Source organism: Streptopelia decaocto (assembly GCF_964273445.1).
Source record: "Streptopelia decaocto genome assembly, chromosome: 4".
NCBI lineage: Eukaryota > Metazoa > Chordata > Aves > Columbiformes > Columbidae > Streptopelia > Streptopelia decaocto.
The window spans coordinates 51,326,535-51,345,799 of NC_138658.1; the positions used below are offsets into that span (position 1 = coordinate 51,326,535).

Below are 19,265 nucleotides of genomic sequence, written 5' to 3' on the forward strand. Positions count from 1 at the left end.
TGCTGGTTTTCACCTGTGCATAGAGTTAAACAGGCTGCTCCCAAAGCTTCATCACAGGAGCTGAAGTGGCATCCTACTGTCTGCACTGTCCAGGCTTGTAAATACTGCGCAGAGCACACGTGCTATCTGTAGCTGGGCTGCCCGGTCTGTGAGCTTTCAGCAGAGCATTCATCGTTCCAGTAAGGCAGTCAGATCAGGATCCTGTAAGGCAGTCAGGAGATGAGGATCCCGTCAAAAGCTCAAGAAGCAGACTAGTAATCTGCAGAGGCCTAAACAGGGCTTGTAAAATTGGAAGCAGAACTGACTGCCTAGACAGAGTTTTTTGAAAGATAAACAGCATCAGCAAGCTAAATGGATTTCAAGCACAGCTTTAATTGTTTTTCAAAGGAATCAGCAAAGGGCACCCTAGCTGGAATAAGCTCTGAAGTACAATCAGGAAGATTTCAAGTGTACAGTTGAAGATAATCAGGCATTTCAGTGCTTGGAGATACCGTAGCAAGTAATGAATAAAGCCTTTTTATGTCAGCATTGACAGTACTGTAGTCTTGTAGTCAATTACAATACCCACTCTATGTGCTCCTGCAGATGAACTCATTAAAATTGACATGCACGCTGATTTCCAAACCTAAACTATTGTCCCTGCAGCACACTTGATTAAAAGAACAAGTTGTTTATTGTCAATACTTATTGTGTGGAGGACACTCCACCATGCGTTTCCTCTTTTCCCCCTCTCTTCCCCTTCTCTGCCCAACCATCCCAACCGCCTGTGACAGGCTAGCAACACTGAGTGGATTTTACTGTAATTCTTGCAGAATCCCTTGGACCTTGCATAATGGAAATTATTTGGGTCAGCAAATCTTGTTTCCTAATTATAGGAATGAAAAGAAAGAAAAAGATATAATGTGAAACCACTCCCTTATTTTGGGATTTTTGTTTTTAGAAACCCAGGACCACCCACTTGCTCCCATCCGTTTTCAGTGCACTCTGTTTTAACCTTGAAGTCCGAGCTCTCTTCTCCTCTCTCCCCAGCTTATTTTATAGTGGAGCGGAGGCAGTCTCTTGCTCCCGTACCTTCCTCCCTGGGGAATTAATCGCTTCCCCTCCCCGGCTCTTGGTTCGACTGGGACGAACGAACACTTCGCTGCCGCGGTCATCAGCACAGCCTCCCCAGCCGCCCTTCCCGCACCTCGCCGCACCCCCGGGCAGGCACCGGGCGGGCGGGTTTCACGCTCCGGCGGCCGCCCGGAGGAGGGTGCGGCGGCCGCCGCTCTCTGCCCCGGGGCAGCCGGGAGGGGAGAGCGGGGCGGAGCGCGCGGCCGCGGGCGGGGCGGGGCGGAGGAGGGAGTCGGGGAGCGGCGGGGACCGGCGCCTGTTGCCCCGAGAGAGTTAACGGTGCGGGGAAACTCGCCTCTCCTGCGCCCATGCCGGGCGCCTGGCAACCGGGGCGTCCGCGCATGTAGGGCCGCCGGGGGCTGCCGCCGCCGTCGCTCCCCGCCCCCGCCAGGCCCCGCGTCCCCTTCCCCGCCCCGGACAAGGCGTTTAGCGTGCCCAGGCGTGAAGTATGGCATGCAAAGATGGTTTCTGCCAGGGAGCCAGCCATCGCCATGTCCTCGGGTCTTTCCATCGCCCTCCTGCACTGCCTGTGCCTGGCGACGTGGTGAGTACCCCCGGAGACGGCGGGGGCGCCGGGGCGGCCGGTCCTGGGCTCCCGGGGGCTCCGCTCACCCGCTCCCTCTTTGCCTCGTAGTCTCACTGGGCCGCCAGGGCAGAGCAAAAAAGAGGAGAAATTGTGGCCGGAGAATTTCACCAGCATCCTGAACAGCCTCCTGGATGGCTATGACAACCGCCTGCGACCGGGATTCGGGGGTACGGTGGCGGCGCGGTGCCGGCGTTAGGGGGTGAACGGGGCAGGGGCGGGGGGCGCAGCGCTCGCCGTTAGCCACCGAAAACGTATGTGTGACCCTCCCCCTCCCCGCCCCGGGGTCCGAGCCCTCCGGGGAGGGAAGGGCCGGCAGCGAGGCAGCGCCTGGCCCCGAAAGCTCTGGGGGGGGCTGAGAGTCCCCGGCCATGGGGGCTCTGCTGGCGCGGCCCCGGGCTCAGCCCCCGCTTGCTGCTCTGCCCACACTTTGGGCTCGGGCTGCTGCTGTTGCTCTGGAGGAAAAAAAGAAAAAGCCTTGAAGCCGGTGTGCGTTGGCTTGATGAGCATGGAGAGACCTGTCTAACATCCAGATTCTTCTGGTTCTTGGCAGTTTTTGGCCCCTAAATGCCACGGGTCGGGTCCTAATAGGAAGAAGTGTATTTTCACCAGCCTAAGAGGTCAGGTGTTTAATGGGTGCTTTTCCACTAGTTAGGGAAAAGCAGAGTTCAGGTGCCTGAGCACACCAGTTCTTTACCATAGTTGCTCGAATTCCAGCTTTGCTTTAGAAGTAGTAGACTTAATTGCTGTATAGGAATTAGAAGTGGAGGAGTCGTGGATTTGCGTTCACTTGTGCTTTGCCTATGGGAGTTTTGTATCCCCTTTTGTGCCCCAGGCTGCTAAGATGCAGTTTTGTGCTGGTGAAGCAGCAGCCAGACTTGCTGTTCTTTGTTGGTTTTGATGTTACTGTGTAGGAACTTGGAACCAAAAAACATTAGGGTCCAGCTGAAATAAAAGTTTATTTTGTAATCTAGAATGAAGATATTAAAAATATAGATTTGCAAGTTAAAAAGAAAGACTTAAAAATAAATCCTACAGCTCTTATGATGCACAAAGCTATAATGAGCATTTTATAGACTGCTTCCTATATAGGATTGAATGAGATCCCTGTGTAGGTTTATATTGCAAAATACTTTCTTCCTCCTCTGAAAGTAACTTCTTCATACACGTGATCCATCTGCATGAACACGTATGCCAATGCGTTCCCCATATGCCATATACAGTGCTCACACGCATGATCGTGATTGTTAAAGGACAACACCTGGCATCGTTGATCACTCCTTTATTATTTTGAGTGTATGGAATAAATGAGGCCTTCTGTAAGTTAGCTTACACATTAAGTGAGAGGGAAGCTAAATTTATTAGCACCCAGAGGAATAATTGGGAACTGGTAACCTTTTGCAATTTAGTCTCTGCAGAGGGGTTACAGGCACTTCTGCACGTGTACAAGAGATGTACTATGTTTGGCATCATTTTAGGTTGAATGCCAACTAATTAGTCATCTAGCAAAGGTGCTTTATGAGTGTTATCAGATTTCTAAAATTAGACAACTACTAAATATGAAATATGACATACAGTTTATGTTGATTTTTATTTTAATAAAGCTGTCCTCTGTAGGATATTTTGCAAAAGTAGATCTTTTTCCCCACTAAGTGTTACAGGCTTTCAGCAAAATGCTGTCGAGGAGAAAAGGTTCATTGTATCTCCTTGAACTTTCATAATGGCAATATTGAAGTAAATGATAGAGGGAGGAAAACGCTATGAGATTTCAGCCTGGGGAAAACACTTCTGGGTGAATATTTCACAAAATGGATATTATATTGCTTCTTCCTTCTAACATGTAAACCACTCATCTTTGCGTTTTTAACTTCTAAGTAAAACATGGGGAAAAATGCTTTATTTTTGAAAATGATGCCTGCCTCCCTAGCTCCTTACAGCAAAAGTTATCTTCATCTGATTTGACAAGAACAGCTTACAAAACAAACAAACAAACAAAAAACCCAAACAAAAATACCCACAAAAAAACCAAACAAACAACTAAACAAATAATTTTCTGTGGTTGGTCATATTTGACTTTTTGTCATAACTCAGAGTAATAACTGTGAATTAGTTATTAAAATATAAACTATCCAAATAAAATTTTCCTTTTTTTTGGTCATAAATCTTTATGACAAATGGGACTTCCATCTTAAAAGTGGGTCGTTCACTAGTTTATAGCATAGAAAACAAAGTCAGAGGGGATGGGAATATTTAGAAACAGAAAGTATAGTGTGTTTTGGTAATGTAAAAACTACGTCACTTTCTGATGAACAGCAGAATATTTATTTTTGTTTTATTCTTGAAGCTGATTCACCGTCTAATTTTCACGTGACTCAAATTGAAGGTTTTATTTTAAGAACAAAAGACCTCATAGAGGTCTGACTGCTGATTTTAAACTTAAATTAATGAAAACATTTCTAATTTTGGTGCAAATTATGTTTAAAATCAGACTTGGAGAGATAGCCAAATTCTGAATGTTGCTGGCATCTTCCAGAGTTGCCACAAATAACAGTCCATGAAGATTTTTTGCATGCAGAGTGAAGTAAAAAATGGTACATTTTGGAGATTTCCTAAAACTGGATCCAAGTTCTCCCCACTGTCACTAATTAGCCAAATTTTTACTAGTTATGAACAAGAAGTTAAATTGCTTGAGCATGCTTACAGTCTGCAAATGATCTCTCAGGAGGGTTTTGAACCTCAGTGGAGTATATGGAAGCTTGTCTTCGTACTTATGAAGGAGCATGGCATATGTTGAGGATTAACAGAAGAATGAAGTTCCCCATGTCATTGGATTGACACCTTGCCGTTACAAACTCTCACTTTATTAAATGGACTAAAAAAACCCAAAAATGTTGCTGTCACTTACTAAGCACTGTGAGTTTTTGTAGTGTGATAAATAGTGTAATAAACCAAACCAGAAGGTTTATGAAAAAGGTTATTAAAGACCATTTAAGTGAAAGTTCCCATTAAGCTTGGGGGAGGAGGAAATCTAAAGAAGCAGGAGAAAAGCAGAGACATTTCACCTAGAAATTTAATGAAACAAAGCAGAATGGGCAGTTCTGCATAGAAAAGAAAAAACCTCTAGGTGCTGTCAGGAAGACTTTAAATGCATAAGAGTTCTGAATTCAGTAGAGGGAAGGTATTTAGGGACTAATGAATAGAGCAATGCTGTGTGATGTTTGAAAAGAGTGTAGTGGAGATGAAGGCAATTCCCTTCTCTACACTCTGTGCTCCATTATATCATTATCCTCAGAATGCAATTTGTAATGCATGTGAGTTTCCTGGTCAAAACCACTCCATAAGAACATGGTGTTTACAGAAGTCACTTAGAGTGTGATTAATTAAAAGCATTATCTGCTGGAAAACTTCAAGAGTGCTACCACAGTGCTATTTTGATTCAGCTGTAAAACTTTGAAGCAAAAATGTTTCTAGTTATGCCCTGACTCCAGTTTTCATCTGCTTTTAAAAATTTTGTGTATGACACAAAGCAAAACTATAGAAAGTTGCAAAAGCTGGATTTTTTTCTGAAAATTTCCTTGTTACCTTTCTCCTGGTGATTAGTTTCAAAGTGACAGTAGAAGTCCAGAAACTTCTTTAAAGGTGTGTTATTGACTTGAAGTAAAAGGCTTGGGTCTGATTTGCCATTTTAAACACTTGCATGGTTTCAGACTATACTTGAGCAACTCTTGACATAAACAAGAGCCTGTGAGATCCAGTTCAAACATGTATTGGACTGTAACTTTAAAAAATATAGTGGTGTCTTTGAAACTTTCGTGGTACACTGACTTACCACACTTTAGCCTGCACTTGGGGAAGTAAGAAGGAATGGAGGGACTGAAGCTGGTAAAGGCAGTATCATTGTGTGCTGCCATCTATCTGCCAATTTTAATGAATTGTGCCTTTTAGAGAACATCTCATCTCTACTGTCTTGCTTTTGATGGCCAATTGTATGGCCAGACTGAACAAAAAAGGTGGTGTATGGCTTGCCTCCCGCCCAAGGCTGTGAGTCTGATGGCGAAACCTGTTGTTGTTAGCTCTAAACAAGCTGATAGTATCGTCCACGGTGTGTTACAGTTGGTGAAAGCTGGAGCTCTCTGTCCTCATGGGTTCTGTTTACTTGTGTGAGGTAGAGTCTGGCATGAGCTTCAAGTCTCACCATCATCCAGCAAAATGGTGATAGCTCAGTGCCTTTCTGTTTGGAAGGTGCCACGTACAGTGGCTCATGAGTAGAAGGCACAGGACTGTGTTCATGCATTTTCCTTTTTCTTCCTCTTTTCATATTCTTTCTTGTGATCTTGTACCTGTGAAAGTGCAGCTGAGCACTTGGTGGAATTAAATACACTGGCCATCTCCCTTCAGAAGGGTAGGAGAGGGCTTCTCTGCCCCTTCTAGGCTGTGTGATGCTCAGCTGATGAGCAGTATTTCTGGAGAGTTTCATTTCCTGTCAATGCAGGAGGAATGACTTTAGTCAGAAAATAAACCCAGAATAAATTTGAAGAGCAAAGACCATTTTCTGGTTTTAGAGAAAAGAAAAATATCTACATGATTATCTGCTCTTTATACGAACTCACGTACCTTCAAGGTTCCATTGCTCAGCATAATAGATATTGTAATTTATTTTTATTTTTTAGATTGCAAATGGACTTGAAGTGAGAATTGTGAAGTGAAGCTGATCTTTTTTTTCCAGGCAATTGTCCATTCTTCCTCAGCTGGTGAGAGTAGATGACTCAAAGGCTTAACAGGATATGGTGTTAGATACCTGTAGTTGACTGATTTGAATTTGGCCCAGGTTAGTAATGCTTGAAGTCATTACCATCTGTCTGTTGTTCACTGACCTGTATAAAATTAGCTGATATTCTTAGTCCAGTCCTTAGTAGACAGGTGTCCACATCACGAAAACTGGCACCAGTACCAAGCTTGTTGGCTGTCTCAGCAGAGATTATCTGCTGATGAACAGGCAAAGAAACAGTAATCTCCTCATTTATGGAGGTACGTTTTTCTCTTTTCAGGGTTCAGACATGGATGGATGGATGAACATATATAGAGGCAAAGGTTATTGTGTGCTGCTGTGTTTGTTGTATTTGTCTTTTGGTGGAGAACGTAGCCCATGTGTTTGAATTCCACATTAATTTTTAAAAAATACCCTACCTAGTTGTTTCCTAACAGAAATCTTAAGTGTAGCAGGTGTCCTCAGCTGTTCTTCCTGATAAAATGAAACAAGAAAACATGCTTCATATGATAGCTTTTTTTTTGTCACTTAACAGATATCAACCCTATTCAGGCAGCAAGAATTTTGAAAAAGAAAGCACCAAATCTTTCAGATGTAGTTACTAAAAAAAAAAAATCTGTATCAACTACTTTTTTTTTTTTTTTTTAAGGAATTGATGTAATATAATTTCATGAAGTTTATATATCCTGGGACTGATCTCGTAATAACAGCGATAACTGCACTTAGCATTTAAATTATAATTTGCACACTGAAACCTTTGTACAGACTTGTTTGCTAATGTTCCCGATTGGTTGCATGACTCTTGATGGCAAAATTTGCAACATACAGAAAGCCTGTGCAGGATTTGACTGTTTACATACAGTGGAGATCTCTGCAGTGACAGTTGCCTATGGAGACGTGAGGATAATGGAGCCCAAAGTCTTTCACTGGGAGCTGTGCTGCAGTTCAACCCATATGTTGGCATAAAACACATGGGAGAGCTATCTTATGTTCCTCTTCACAGGGTTAGGGCCTGACATCGCTTCTTCAGCCCACATGTAACATCTTTATCTAACACTGAACTATTCTGGCTTTTTTGCAGGGGTTGCTTTTAATCCTGCCTGAGCTTTAAAGTATATTATCTTGCAAGCAGTGATTCAGACTTAACTGTTCCCACTGCAGTGTGTAGGATTCTCCTCCTATTTCATTGACATAAAAATACACACCAGTGTGTTATAAATAGTTCTTCAGCATTTCTAAAGATTTATGGTGGATATATGCTTTCTGAACATCCATTGAAGGATAAGACCAAATGGTCATATTTAAAGTTAATTGGCCTTCTTAGAACTCCCTGCATTTTATTGCCAGTAATAGTGTGTTAAAGATTCTAATAGGATCTTCTGCTTGCAGAGCCTGATTTGATTAATTGGTGCAACATGTTCATTTTGGAGGGATGCTTAAATCACCAGTAAAAGTAGGTTAGGTGACTACAGATCACCTCCTCGTTGACAGGAATTCCCATGATTAATAATAGTTGTGTTTTTTTTCTTTTCTTTTTGAAGAAGCATGACTCACTATTTGTACCCCCACTATTGTTAGCAACTGGAGTTACGCTTTCTTCTAGAACAAGAAGAATAAGGAATAGGTTTTGGTGTCGCCATAGATACTCCTTGGTTGGCATTGAGTACTGGGATGTAGAAAATCTAAGATTTTGCCTTAACAATTGTGAACTGACAATGTAGGTGGAAGATGTGGAGCACGACAGGGCTGCGATTGGAGAAAAAGCATTAGGGAGATAATCAGCCTCACTGTCCCTTGCTGCTGTCTTCACTCCTGCCAGGCATTTTCCTGTTTGACCAAGGTTTTGGATGCAAAGCAAGGATTTGCATGTCAATACTAGCTGGATAACTGTTATGATGCCTAAAATATTTCTAGATCCTCATTCACCTGCCATCCTATCATGGCCTTTTAAAATTTGTTTTGTCACTGTGCTGCCATCATGTCAGGCAAGCAACTGAAAGTAAACTTTAATTTAAACCTTATTTTGGGGCTTCGTTGTTGTCTGTGAGTTCCTCCTTCCTACCTACTAATACATAAAGGTTTGAGAGCAGAATAGCAGCTACTAAACCATAGTTTTAGTCCTGTGTTGCTGCTGTAGGATTTCTAAGAGCATTAAGTTGTAGGCTTGCTGATTTGGAGATTAGCTTCTTGGTCTTAGCTCTTAGCTCTCCCCTTCTTCCCGAGAAACTCCAAAAAATAAATATGCAAGAAGCCTTTCAGCACTTATTGTCCCTGAAGCCGTAATCATTTAATAAAATAAAAGAAATCAATGCCTGAGAAGCATCATCTCATGCCTGTGGAAAAAAAAATAAATCTGTCCCTTTGCTCAGTTTGATATGATTATAAAATTATGGTGTTCTGTGAGCTAAAGAAAAGAAGATATCACCAAAAGAAAACAGAGATTTAGTTTGTTGTTTTTTTTTGTTTTGTTTTGGTTTGGTTTTTTTTGTGTGTGTGTGTGTGTGGTGTTTGTTTGTTGTTTGCGTTTTGTTTTGTTTTTTAGGAATATTCCTATTTAGTTTCTTAGAACTAACAAATAAAGCAGTTCCTGAAAGAGATTCAGGAACTGAGTGCAGTATTCAGTATTCTTTTATTATTGAGCCTGATTCCTGCGTTTTCCTCTTAGAGCTACATGGGAAAATGACTTTTTAGTTTTTGTAGAACTTTGAATTTAGCAACATATAAAGTTCAGGTGAGATAAATATTTATATGTTTAAACCAACTGTAGATAAATTATTGTCTTGTGATTATGGGAGGTCAGATACAATTGGATCTCTTCTATTTCTGGGTACAAGTATGATTGGGCTTTTCTTCGCTGTTCTAATACTGAATATGAATATCCTCACTTCCAGTATCTTGACAGCTCTAATGGGAGTTTTTTCAATCTTTTGGAGCTCTCCTGCTCTGCAGAAATATTTATATTCAGGAAATCTCATTGGACTATGTTGTCAGCAAAATAAGTGTTTAAATCACTCGTGGATTTCCCTGACCTAATGAACACTTTGTTATTTGTAGAAAAGGGATCAGCTTCCATTTGACGCATTTAGAGAGCAAACATGCCAAACTATCCAACTTTCCAGAGATTGTTGAGCTATGAAACATTCTAGGGTGATTTTTCTTTAGATTTTATCTCAAATAAATGTCCTTCCATGAAACTGTTAACTTCCAGCGAAGTTGTGTTTTTGACATTTAGCTGAAAAATTCTTAGCTGTTCTTTATATAACTTGCAAACTTTTAGTGAAAACATTTTACACCATTTTATTTTACGTTTTGTTCACAGTTTGACACTCGTTCTAGGTGCAAAAAGTATAGGTTCCCTATTTTCTAGTTTCTTATTTCTTTTTCTCCTTTTAACATTTGATTCAAAGTGACATCTGTGAAGTGATTTTCTTTTTTTGTTGTCTTCTTTCCAAGAGGGACATATTCTTCTGCTGCTATTATTCTGAAGTCTTTCCTTCTTTAGTTTTTAGATTACAAATGCTATGATAAAGCCTGTATTAACAGACTCGAGCCACTTGTTCTCTTTAGAAATTTGAGTTGTAGGTGGTTAGAAACTGAGGTTGTGAATTCGTAGATCATACTTGTTTTTTTTTAAATAGATACTGTTTGGTAAGATCATCAGTAGTTTTGTTTTTTGTGTTTCGTTTTGTTTTTTAATTTGTGATGTGAGTTAATTACCTGAATAAACCATTAGCTAATGCTTTGATCACAGAATCATCATAATAACTGGTAATGATTAGCAGCTTTTTGGCTTTTTAAATCGGGAACAGACCAAAATCCCAGTGAAATTAGTTAGTACATGTCTTCTTTGGTTTAAGGGGAACTGCAGAATGTACTGTAGAGTGAATGCCCATCTGAAATTTCAGGGTGTTTTGTCCTGTAATAAAGAAATTACATGTTAAAATGAAGCTGCTCCCCCGAGGGCTGCTGTGCAGTACTTACATATGAGAGTGCAAGACCTCTGCTCGGGGCACTGGTCTTAACAGCGTCCTAAGTATCGCTGGTTCTTTCAGGATGGGTTTCTATAATAGTAGCATGTGGATCTTGGTTCAGACCTTCAAAAATGCTTACATATCCAACTTGTCTTTTGACTGTTAATATTAAAGCATTTAAGTATATCTAAGGATATGGATGCAGTTCTTGATCCTGCAGTACTAATTGCCCAGTGCATGGCATGCTCATATCTGTAGTCCAGTTATTACTAATAGGACAGAATGTTAGTAATAAATGGCTTGGGGAATGTGAATTTCCTGAATTCAGTGCTTGTTGTTAATTAGTGTGGTGTTTTCAGTGAGCCTTTTAATTTTTTGGCATCTGTTTTCTTATCCGTTGAGTCAACATTGGTTTTCTGAATGGGGATTTGCGTGGAAATGCTGCTTTTGATTTACGTATTTGGTAAAGGTAATTGAGCAGTGCTTGTTCTTAGAGACTTATCTGAAATGACCTGTGTTTGCATTGTGCTCTTGCTCATCCACAGAACCCTCAAAGTGATAACCTCACATGCCAGGATCGTTTATAGGAATTGTTGACCTGCAAAATTGATATTTTCTTGCTCATTTCCTTTTCATACATTAGGTCCTGTTACTGAAGTGAAAACAGATATATATGTCACCAGTTTTGGACCTGTTTCTGATGTAGAAATGGTATGTATCTCTGGGATTGAAATACCATTTCCTGGTTCTGAGAAACCATTAACTGCAGTAAGGAGTGGATGCTTCATCTGTACTATTCTGTCAATCACACAAAGTAGGCAAGATTAGTAACAGCTTAATTTACAGGTTATAATTAGATACATCAGGCCTGATTCTGCTCACCCTTCCACTGGTTTTCGGCTGGCTTAAGGAATTCAAGTCATAGGATTTAAAACACACTTCCATGGGGTAGAGGCAGAATCAAGCCTTGTGGGGAGTGACTTAGTCAGTCTACTGTGGGAAAAATGTGTAATATCTTTGAAATTGCCTTCCCTTCCTGAAACTTGTGTTATTCTCAGGTGAATAATGATTACATCATTTCACAAATACTTGTTAATGTTTTCATTTCAGATGAATGCTTTTTGCTGATATTTGTGCCCCTTTTAGCATCACTCTCAGCAAATGTTTGCCTGATAAAGAGTTTTCATAAGTGTCTCCAGAAAGTGAATGTCAAAGTGATGTGCATGAAGTAGTTACAGAAGAGAAACATTATATTTGTATGTACTGTTATTTGTGCCTGAGTGGCATCTGCGTTCATTTGAGGTCAAACCCAGAATGACTCTCATCACCTTCTATAATGTAGTGCTACACCTTTAAGTGACACAATAGTTTCTCTTTTTATAAAATATCCAAGAAGACACATGGATGTAACACACCTATATGTGCTAAACTGAACTTCTTTAAGGGAAAGGCCATTTCAGGAGAGTGACTTTCTTCCCATGCGGTGCTATCATGCCCTTTGTAGTGCACCTGATATAGTCCTATCATGTGGAAAAGTATGTGATAGCAAGATATTTTTTCAAGGGCTAGATTTGTGACAGTAGTCTCATACTGAAATGCATCTTACCCCTTCAATGGTTGCCATGTGCCGTACAATGCTGTTCTGTGTTACAAGAGTTACAAGAATCTGGTCCCAAGGAAATCTAGTAATACGTGCCTCAAATCTGAAATGAGGGCTGCATGGCACCTCTCAGGTTTTACTGAAGCATTTGACATGCTGCCACATAGAAGTTATTAGTTATATTGGAGAAGGCAGGACTGAGAACATGCACTGAAGGTAGGTAAAGAACTGGCAAAAGGAGAATTTACAGGAAATGTTTACCCTTTTGTCATTAGGGATTAGTTAGAAGGCTATTCAGGGATCCAGGAATTGTTTTTGAATTAATTTTTAGTTGATACATCCATTAGAGACCTGATGGAATCTGAATGTGGCTGCACTCATAAAACTCACTGAAACACCAAAGTGTGATAATAGTCTTAGTACAGGGGATGATCAGAATGTCTTTTTAGAGTGCAGTTACTTTATTACCCAATGTAATGAAAAGAGTTGAAATCTGATGTTGCAAAATCTGTCACGTAGAAGCTAATAACAGAAACTGCTACTTATGAGCTATGAAGTCACCAGCAAGAAATTACACTAGAAAAGAGACTTTTCGTAGATGACCTATAAACCACAGTGGAGGATGCAGCCATGGAAAAGAAGACAGATATAATTCTACAGTAGTAGACATGCCTCCTTGCCCATGCAAATAGGTATCACCATACAAGTAGTTTCAATGGTAACATTACGCAGGAAGTTTGAAATAAAGTCAGAAAACATTGTTTGACTTAAAAAAAAAAAAATCACAACTGTAAGTTAGAAAGGACTTAAAGCTTTCTGTGTTACCTTTTTCAATGCCACATAATGCTTTTTTTTTTTTTTTTTTGTGAAATGCTTTAGCTTCCCAAGATGAGAAATGCATTCCTTTGTCCTTTCATTCACATATGGTTTCTCATGATGTGCCTGTGTCTGCAGTTCTGCACTTGTTGTTTTCTTTGGGGCACCTGAATGGATTTTCTGAGAAGGTTAATGGGATAGTTAAAACCAAATGTGTGTATATGCACATTTATCCAAATGAAATATTTAACTTTCTTCATTTAAAAGCTTGCTGTACGGCAGCTGAACTTAATTTTTCTTTCCTGACTTTAAAGTGGAAGTAATTTTTTTGTCCTGGTATTTTTAATTTAGCCAGGAGCAGAAAATCCATGGATTTATTTTCTTTAAAACTCTGTTGACACTTATTGTCGGAGATAATTTGTTTCCTTTTATATGCTTGACTACAAACTCAATTGCCTGCTTCCTGCAACTTAATTAGATTAATTATTCCTTAATGATTAAATATGTGTAGCAATTTATTGATATGACTAATGTGGGAAATTAAGCTATTAAGAAGTATACAACACACTTTAATTGGTGGAAATACATTTGTGTAGTGGACTTAGCATTTTCTTTACTATTGACTTCTTTGCTCCTGAGGGATTTTTGTTTTTTTACAGGCAACACGCATGCAAATGTGATCTTTGTTTTTCTGCAATTCAATACAGGAGTATACAATGGATGTCTTCTTCCGTCAGACATGGGTAGACAAAAGATTAAAATATGATGGCCCTATTGAAATTTTAAGGCTTAACAATTTGATGGTTTCGAAGGTGTGGACTCCTGACACTTTCTTCAGGAATGGGAAAAAGTCTGTCGCACATAATATGACAGCCCCAAATAAACTCTTCAGAATCATGAGAAATGGCACTATCCTGTACACAATGAGGTATCTAACTTGTTTGTTCAGCTTCTTACAATTACTGTATGCAAAAAGTTATAATGCCTAGACAAAATGGCAACCAGAGACTATTTAATTTGTTCCATTATAGGCTTACAATAAGTGCAGAGTGTCCCATGAGATTAGTGGACTTTCCCATGGATGGTCATGCTTGTCCTCTCAAATTTGGGAGTTGTAAGTTGCAATTATGAAATTTTTTGTAACTACAGAATTTGAATAGTAGAAGTAGATTTTGAACAGTTACTGAACTTTCTGAATATTAGTCTTGATACACAATCCTTGTGCAGCCAAACTCCTGTTAAGCTCCTTGGAAATTTTAATTAGGGCCTAAAAACTTAAATCCAGGCAGAGAATTGAAAAGCAGGCAGTGATTCACCTGTTATGTTAAACCCCGCTATTCTGGCTATACAGTTGTTTGAAATATGTAGTTTTTCTTGGTTCTTAGGAAGGAATTGGATACTCAGTAAAGTGAGAGATTCTCTGGAGAAGACACAAGAGGGTGGGATCTGTCTTGCCTTCCAACAACCAGGTAAAAGGCATCTAGGAAAACAGGTTGACTTTCTTTACAGTCAGTGGAGGCACGTTGATGTCCTAAGTTAGATGTCTAGGGATTTGATCTTTAGTTGTATTTGTCTTGGCCTATAATGGGATTCTGCGTGACAAGTTTAGTCTAGATAAATAATTTTAGACCAGTGAGAGGAATCAGCATGGGTGACTTTCCTTTTCTGCTTTGAAATCAGATGTAGATTTTTAGATAATCTGCAAATTTTGGCTAGAAGAATCATTTTGGGACATACTACATAACAACCAACGGAGGCACTTATGATTCCCTGATTTGAATCTGCAGAAGAGACCACTGAGACCACCTGGAAATGGTTGGTACACTCCATTAACTACCTTGTCACTTTTCTAAGCCTCCTCAGTTGCTGACTTCTCTGCTTTATGCTCAGTTGTAGTCTGTGGCTAGACATTAATCTGTTTTCCTTGACTCCATAGCCCTGAAATTACTTGTAGTCTTTCCTTAGCATAAATTCAGCTTATATGGTCAACCAAAAGGGCATATTAAAGACAGTGCTCTGATAAAGCTTTTCATCCCTGTTTTGGTGAGGCTGGAGACCAGGTGCTGCTAGAATTGGTTTTGGTATCAGCTGTATGATAGGGGAACCTCAATAGTGATAGCTTTTCTACAGGCATATTTCTTCAGGCAGAATCACCAGCCAGCAGGAAGTACGCTTGACACTAATCTGATATCTTCCTCAGTGAAACTTGAAATAAGATGTATCCATTTCAAATGCAAGACTGATTTAATTTAATTTTAACAGGAGTTTGGGCTGTGTAAGGATTGAATGCTAGCCTTATGTTGTATCTTTTGTATTAAATGTAAACTGTTTCTTTGGGTGTGCTTATTTTTGGGCTATTGTGATTTTTTTTTTACTGACTTCTGGGTTCTGGCAAATATTTTAAACACAAGTTTAAAATATAGCTTTTAGTATAATATAGTGTTTAGTATACTCACTCTTTTCTGTAAAGAAATGTGCACTTGGTCTCCAAACTAAATCTTCTTATACATGCCCTTTTTCATATATTAGTACATTTTAATGATACAATTTTAGATAGAAATTTCTAAACTAATTTAAAGATAAATTTTATGTGCCCAATAAGGGCTCATCCAGAAAGAACTTGAGTTTAAACTTCACATTCAAATGTGAAGTGAATTTCTATGTGCCCCTTGATGTATGACATTAGCTCCTATTTATTCTTCTCTGAGGGTGACTTTTGGGGGTAACTTAACATGAAGAGTGTCTTCTAAAATTGTCAGGGTGAGTCTTGCTGTTCGATTTCAGTAGGTTTGGATTGGGTTCTTAGTAAGGTGTGAGAAGTTGTTTCCTGTTTATGCAAACTGATGCTGTGTTGTAGATGCTTATCCAAAGAGTGAAATGATTTATACCTGGACAAAAGGACCTGAGAAGTCAGTGGAAGTTCCTGAGGAGTCTTCAAGTTTAGTTCAGTATGACCTGCTTGGACATACAGTATCCACTGAAACCATTAAATCTATTACAGGTAAGAATCTCATTAGTAAAAACCAAGGTAAAACTGAGGTAAAACTAACCCTGTAACATCCCCCGAGGCTTTTTTTCTTTCCTTCATGTATTCTACTGAATGTCATAGGGTATATATTAAGGTCTGAGAGCATAAATCTGAATTAGATTTCTGTCCTTCAGATTTACATTTGCAGATTCATTACCGTAGATTGCGACAGTTTCAGAAAGCTAGAATGAGATCATTACTCCGAGGGACAAAATGAGCATTTAATCACTGCTTAAAATGCAGTTTGAAGAGTCAAGAGGATGCCTGGGTGAGGAAGTAATTTCTCAGCACTGTATCCACATTATGTGCAAAAGACTTCCTTTGTTTGGCACTGCAAACAGCTCGAGATAGAAGTACAGCATACGGAATGGGTTATTAAAGCCATAAAAACCCTCTAGTCAGATAAGGATAGGCACAAATGCATTAGTCACAATAGATACTTCTGATGATTTGTGCTGTGAGAAAGAAGCAAATGGCAACTATGGGCATCCAAAATGAGTGAAGTATCACTGATGAGCAGTGTGGTGATAAACAAGCATAAAATATTTTTAAAATTTGGAATAATTTTCTAGACATCAGCAAGTTTGTGTGTTGTGAGATGGTCAAAATGAAGCAGATAAAGCAAAGATATTTGTATTTCTCTACAGATGGTTTTCTCAAAGATAAAGCAGCATTTTGCAATAGACTAGAAATTTATTTCTTAGCATATTGGTTACTGTGAGTTAACAACAGAATTTCCTTACTGTTTCCACAATGCTCATTCTGTAGTGCTTTATTTAAACAGATTTTTTTCAGTTTATGGTAAAACTGCAATTGTTTTGTTTAATATGAATGATATTTTAGGTAAACTGATAGTATTTTTAATGCTTGTTAATGATTTCTGCATTTGTTTCATTATCACGGTAGTGCTGATGCATAAACCTAGTAAAAAGCTGTGATGCCTCCGTATCATTTAATGTGCATTATTGTTATTATTGTTTTATTTGGCATGTAGATACCACAATAGTCTAGATACTATGGTAGGTAGATAGCTTGTACCTTGGGACTCTTTTCTTCAGCAGGTGCCAAAAGAAATTTAAAAATCATGCTTATACTGTAAAATATAATACAGTATTAGCTGTACTTCTATAGTATTTTTGATAACAGCCTCAGAATGGTACGGTAAGGACCTACTACTTCCAGGATTTTTTGTTTAAAACTTTCATTCATTCTTGTCTCTAAGGAATGTATCTTTCTATGCACGTTAAGTGGTATGAATAGCATCATATCAAACAATCCTAGTTGATAATCTGAAACAGTTATTTTGTAATACAAATTTTATTCACAATCAGAAAAAATGTTTTGGTTTTTTTTTTTAGGTGAATATATTGTTATGACAGTTTACTTCCACCTCAGACGGAAAATGGGTTATTTTATGATTCAGACCTATATCCCATGCATTATGACTGTGATCCTTTCTCAAGTTTCGTTTTGGATAAATAAGGAATCTGTGCCAGCTAGAACTGTGTTTGGTAATTATTTATTTTATTTCTTGTACGTTCTCTTTTAATGACTTCCACTAGAATCGGCCTTTCTAGTGTATTGGAGTGTACTGCTTCTGTACTAGTGCAGGAACTAGGAAATAATGTAAATTCAGAGGAATTTTTGCTATCAATGTATGAAGAATGTTGGTATGTGAATCCTTGGAATCTCAAAAGAAATTTGGAATATTTAACCAAAAGGGTGACACTGTTGCCTGTGATAAATGGGTGTACATCTCAGGATTCTGTCTGTTTGAGGAAGCAAAGCGGGAAGACCTGGCCCTGAGTAACAGAGTCATGTTCTTCATCTGCATCCACAGCAGTTTTATCCTCCAGTGGACAGTAGTGTAATTACTTGAACTTACACTTTCTAAAATACTTCACAAATAATTTTATTGGGATTTTGTGAGATATACAGATGTCTTCTTATGAGATATCTGTGTCATCAGTGGAAGGTTGTTATGAGTAAGGCTTAGATTTGGCTACTGTAATTTAATGTTTAGCGCTTTTCTCTCCTTTCTGCCATTGCCATTATGAAAATTAATTCAAAAAGCAAAATTATTACAAGATATTGAAATTGCTCTCATCAAAATACAGGTTGAATGAGATGCTACAGTGAACTCTGAAAGGGAAAGCATAAGAAATTAGATGGAAATATGATTCCTAACAAAGAAGTAGGATAAAAACATTTTTAAAAGCAGTCTTTATAGAGCAATATCTTGATTTTATAATGTACTGTAGTCAAAAGCAGGAAGAGAATATTCTGCAAAAAGCCTTTCTATAGATAGATAGGTGCTGGCAAGACTGATAGGAATTAATGTTTCTACGTGATGGCCCATTCAAACATGTAAGTGGAGTCAGAACACTGTTCCGTATCACAAATTAGACAAAATTGATGATTAGTTATAGGAGAAACAACCTGTAAGCCTAATAAGAACCCTAATGAGAAGCTCTCAACTCCAGCATTACATTAGGCAAACTAGTATATCACTTCACATGCCTTTGCAGTGATGTTGAATACGGGTGCTTTTTTTGAAGGGAGTATTGCCATGAACTCAAAAGGTAGAATGTTTATTTACAGACAAAATGTGATAATTGTAAATGTACAAATTATAGAGCAATAAATGTAATATGTGTCATTATACCCATATGTGAAACTAAAAACAAATAATAATAATGAAGTTTGGACATGCACTAAATTACATATAAGTCTCTAATATGCCTTCAAAAGCAACTGGCTTAAAGTATGGCTAAAGTAATTTTTAATTTTCTGACAAATTCCAACAGGGACTCTGTTTTCTTAAAAGAAGATAGAAATGTTGCAAGTGATAGGGATGAAGCCAGAATACCTACTATGGTACCAGGTTTCTAGAGGAACTGTCAGAAGAGGCTAACCAAAAAGTCTTTCCATTAGACACTGCATGATTAGGGAGAACTTGGCAAAGGTAACAGAGGAAGGATACACAAGGAACTAAGGTACATCAGGTTGTGATTTCCACAGTCAGAGCTTCAGACACCTGAATCTGGCGATTGTGGGACATTGGTGTTGTTAAAGGAAAGACAGCAGTAATTTCAAAACAGTTTTTTTTAACATTATTTTTTATATTAAAATACTCTTAATATATTTTTATATGGTTACATGCATTTCTAATCAGAAGCATGTGAGTATTTTGCTCTGGATAATTATTATGCAAGTCATGTGTATATACAACTTTTTTAACCAGAACTTAATTCCCTACCCTGTAAATCCCTATGTCACATATCCAAGGCCAGTTGCAGTGGCAAGTGCAGGTCTCCCAGCAGAATGATTTAATAGAGGGAAATTTGATGAAGACTATGGCTGTGAACTATAATACTGTCATGGCC

The 19,265-nt window shown here is 38.8% G+C and overlaps 1 protein-coding gene across 1 annotated transcript in view; it reads left to right on the top strand.

The window, feature by feature from the left end:
- Positions 1 to 1,574: 1,574 nt before the first annotated feature.
- The window catches only part of GABRA4 (gamma-aminobutyric acid type A receptor subunit alpha4), a gene marked incomplete at both ends in the record, with an annotated part of 36,544 nt that continues 18,853 nt past the window's right edge, over positions 1,575 to 19,265 (top strand). The window contains 7 exons of the mRNA XM_082050961.1: positions 1,575 to 1,657; positions 1,748 to 1,866; positions 11,079 to 11,146; positions 13,559 to 13,779; positions 13,883 to 13,965; positions 15,709 to 15,852; positions 17,238 to 17,390. Coding sequence (XP_081907087.1) covers positions 1,575 to 1,657; positions 1,748 to 1,866; positions 11,079 to 11,146; positions 13,559 to 13,779; positions 13,883 to 13,965; positions 15,709 to 15,852; positions 17,238 to 17,390 — 871 coding nt within the window. The remainder of the gene's footprint in view (positions 1,658 to 1,747; positions 1,867 to 11,078; positions 11,147 to 13,558; positions 13,780 to 13,882; positions 13,966 to 15,708; positions 15,853 to 17,237; positions 17,391 to 19,265) is intronic.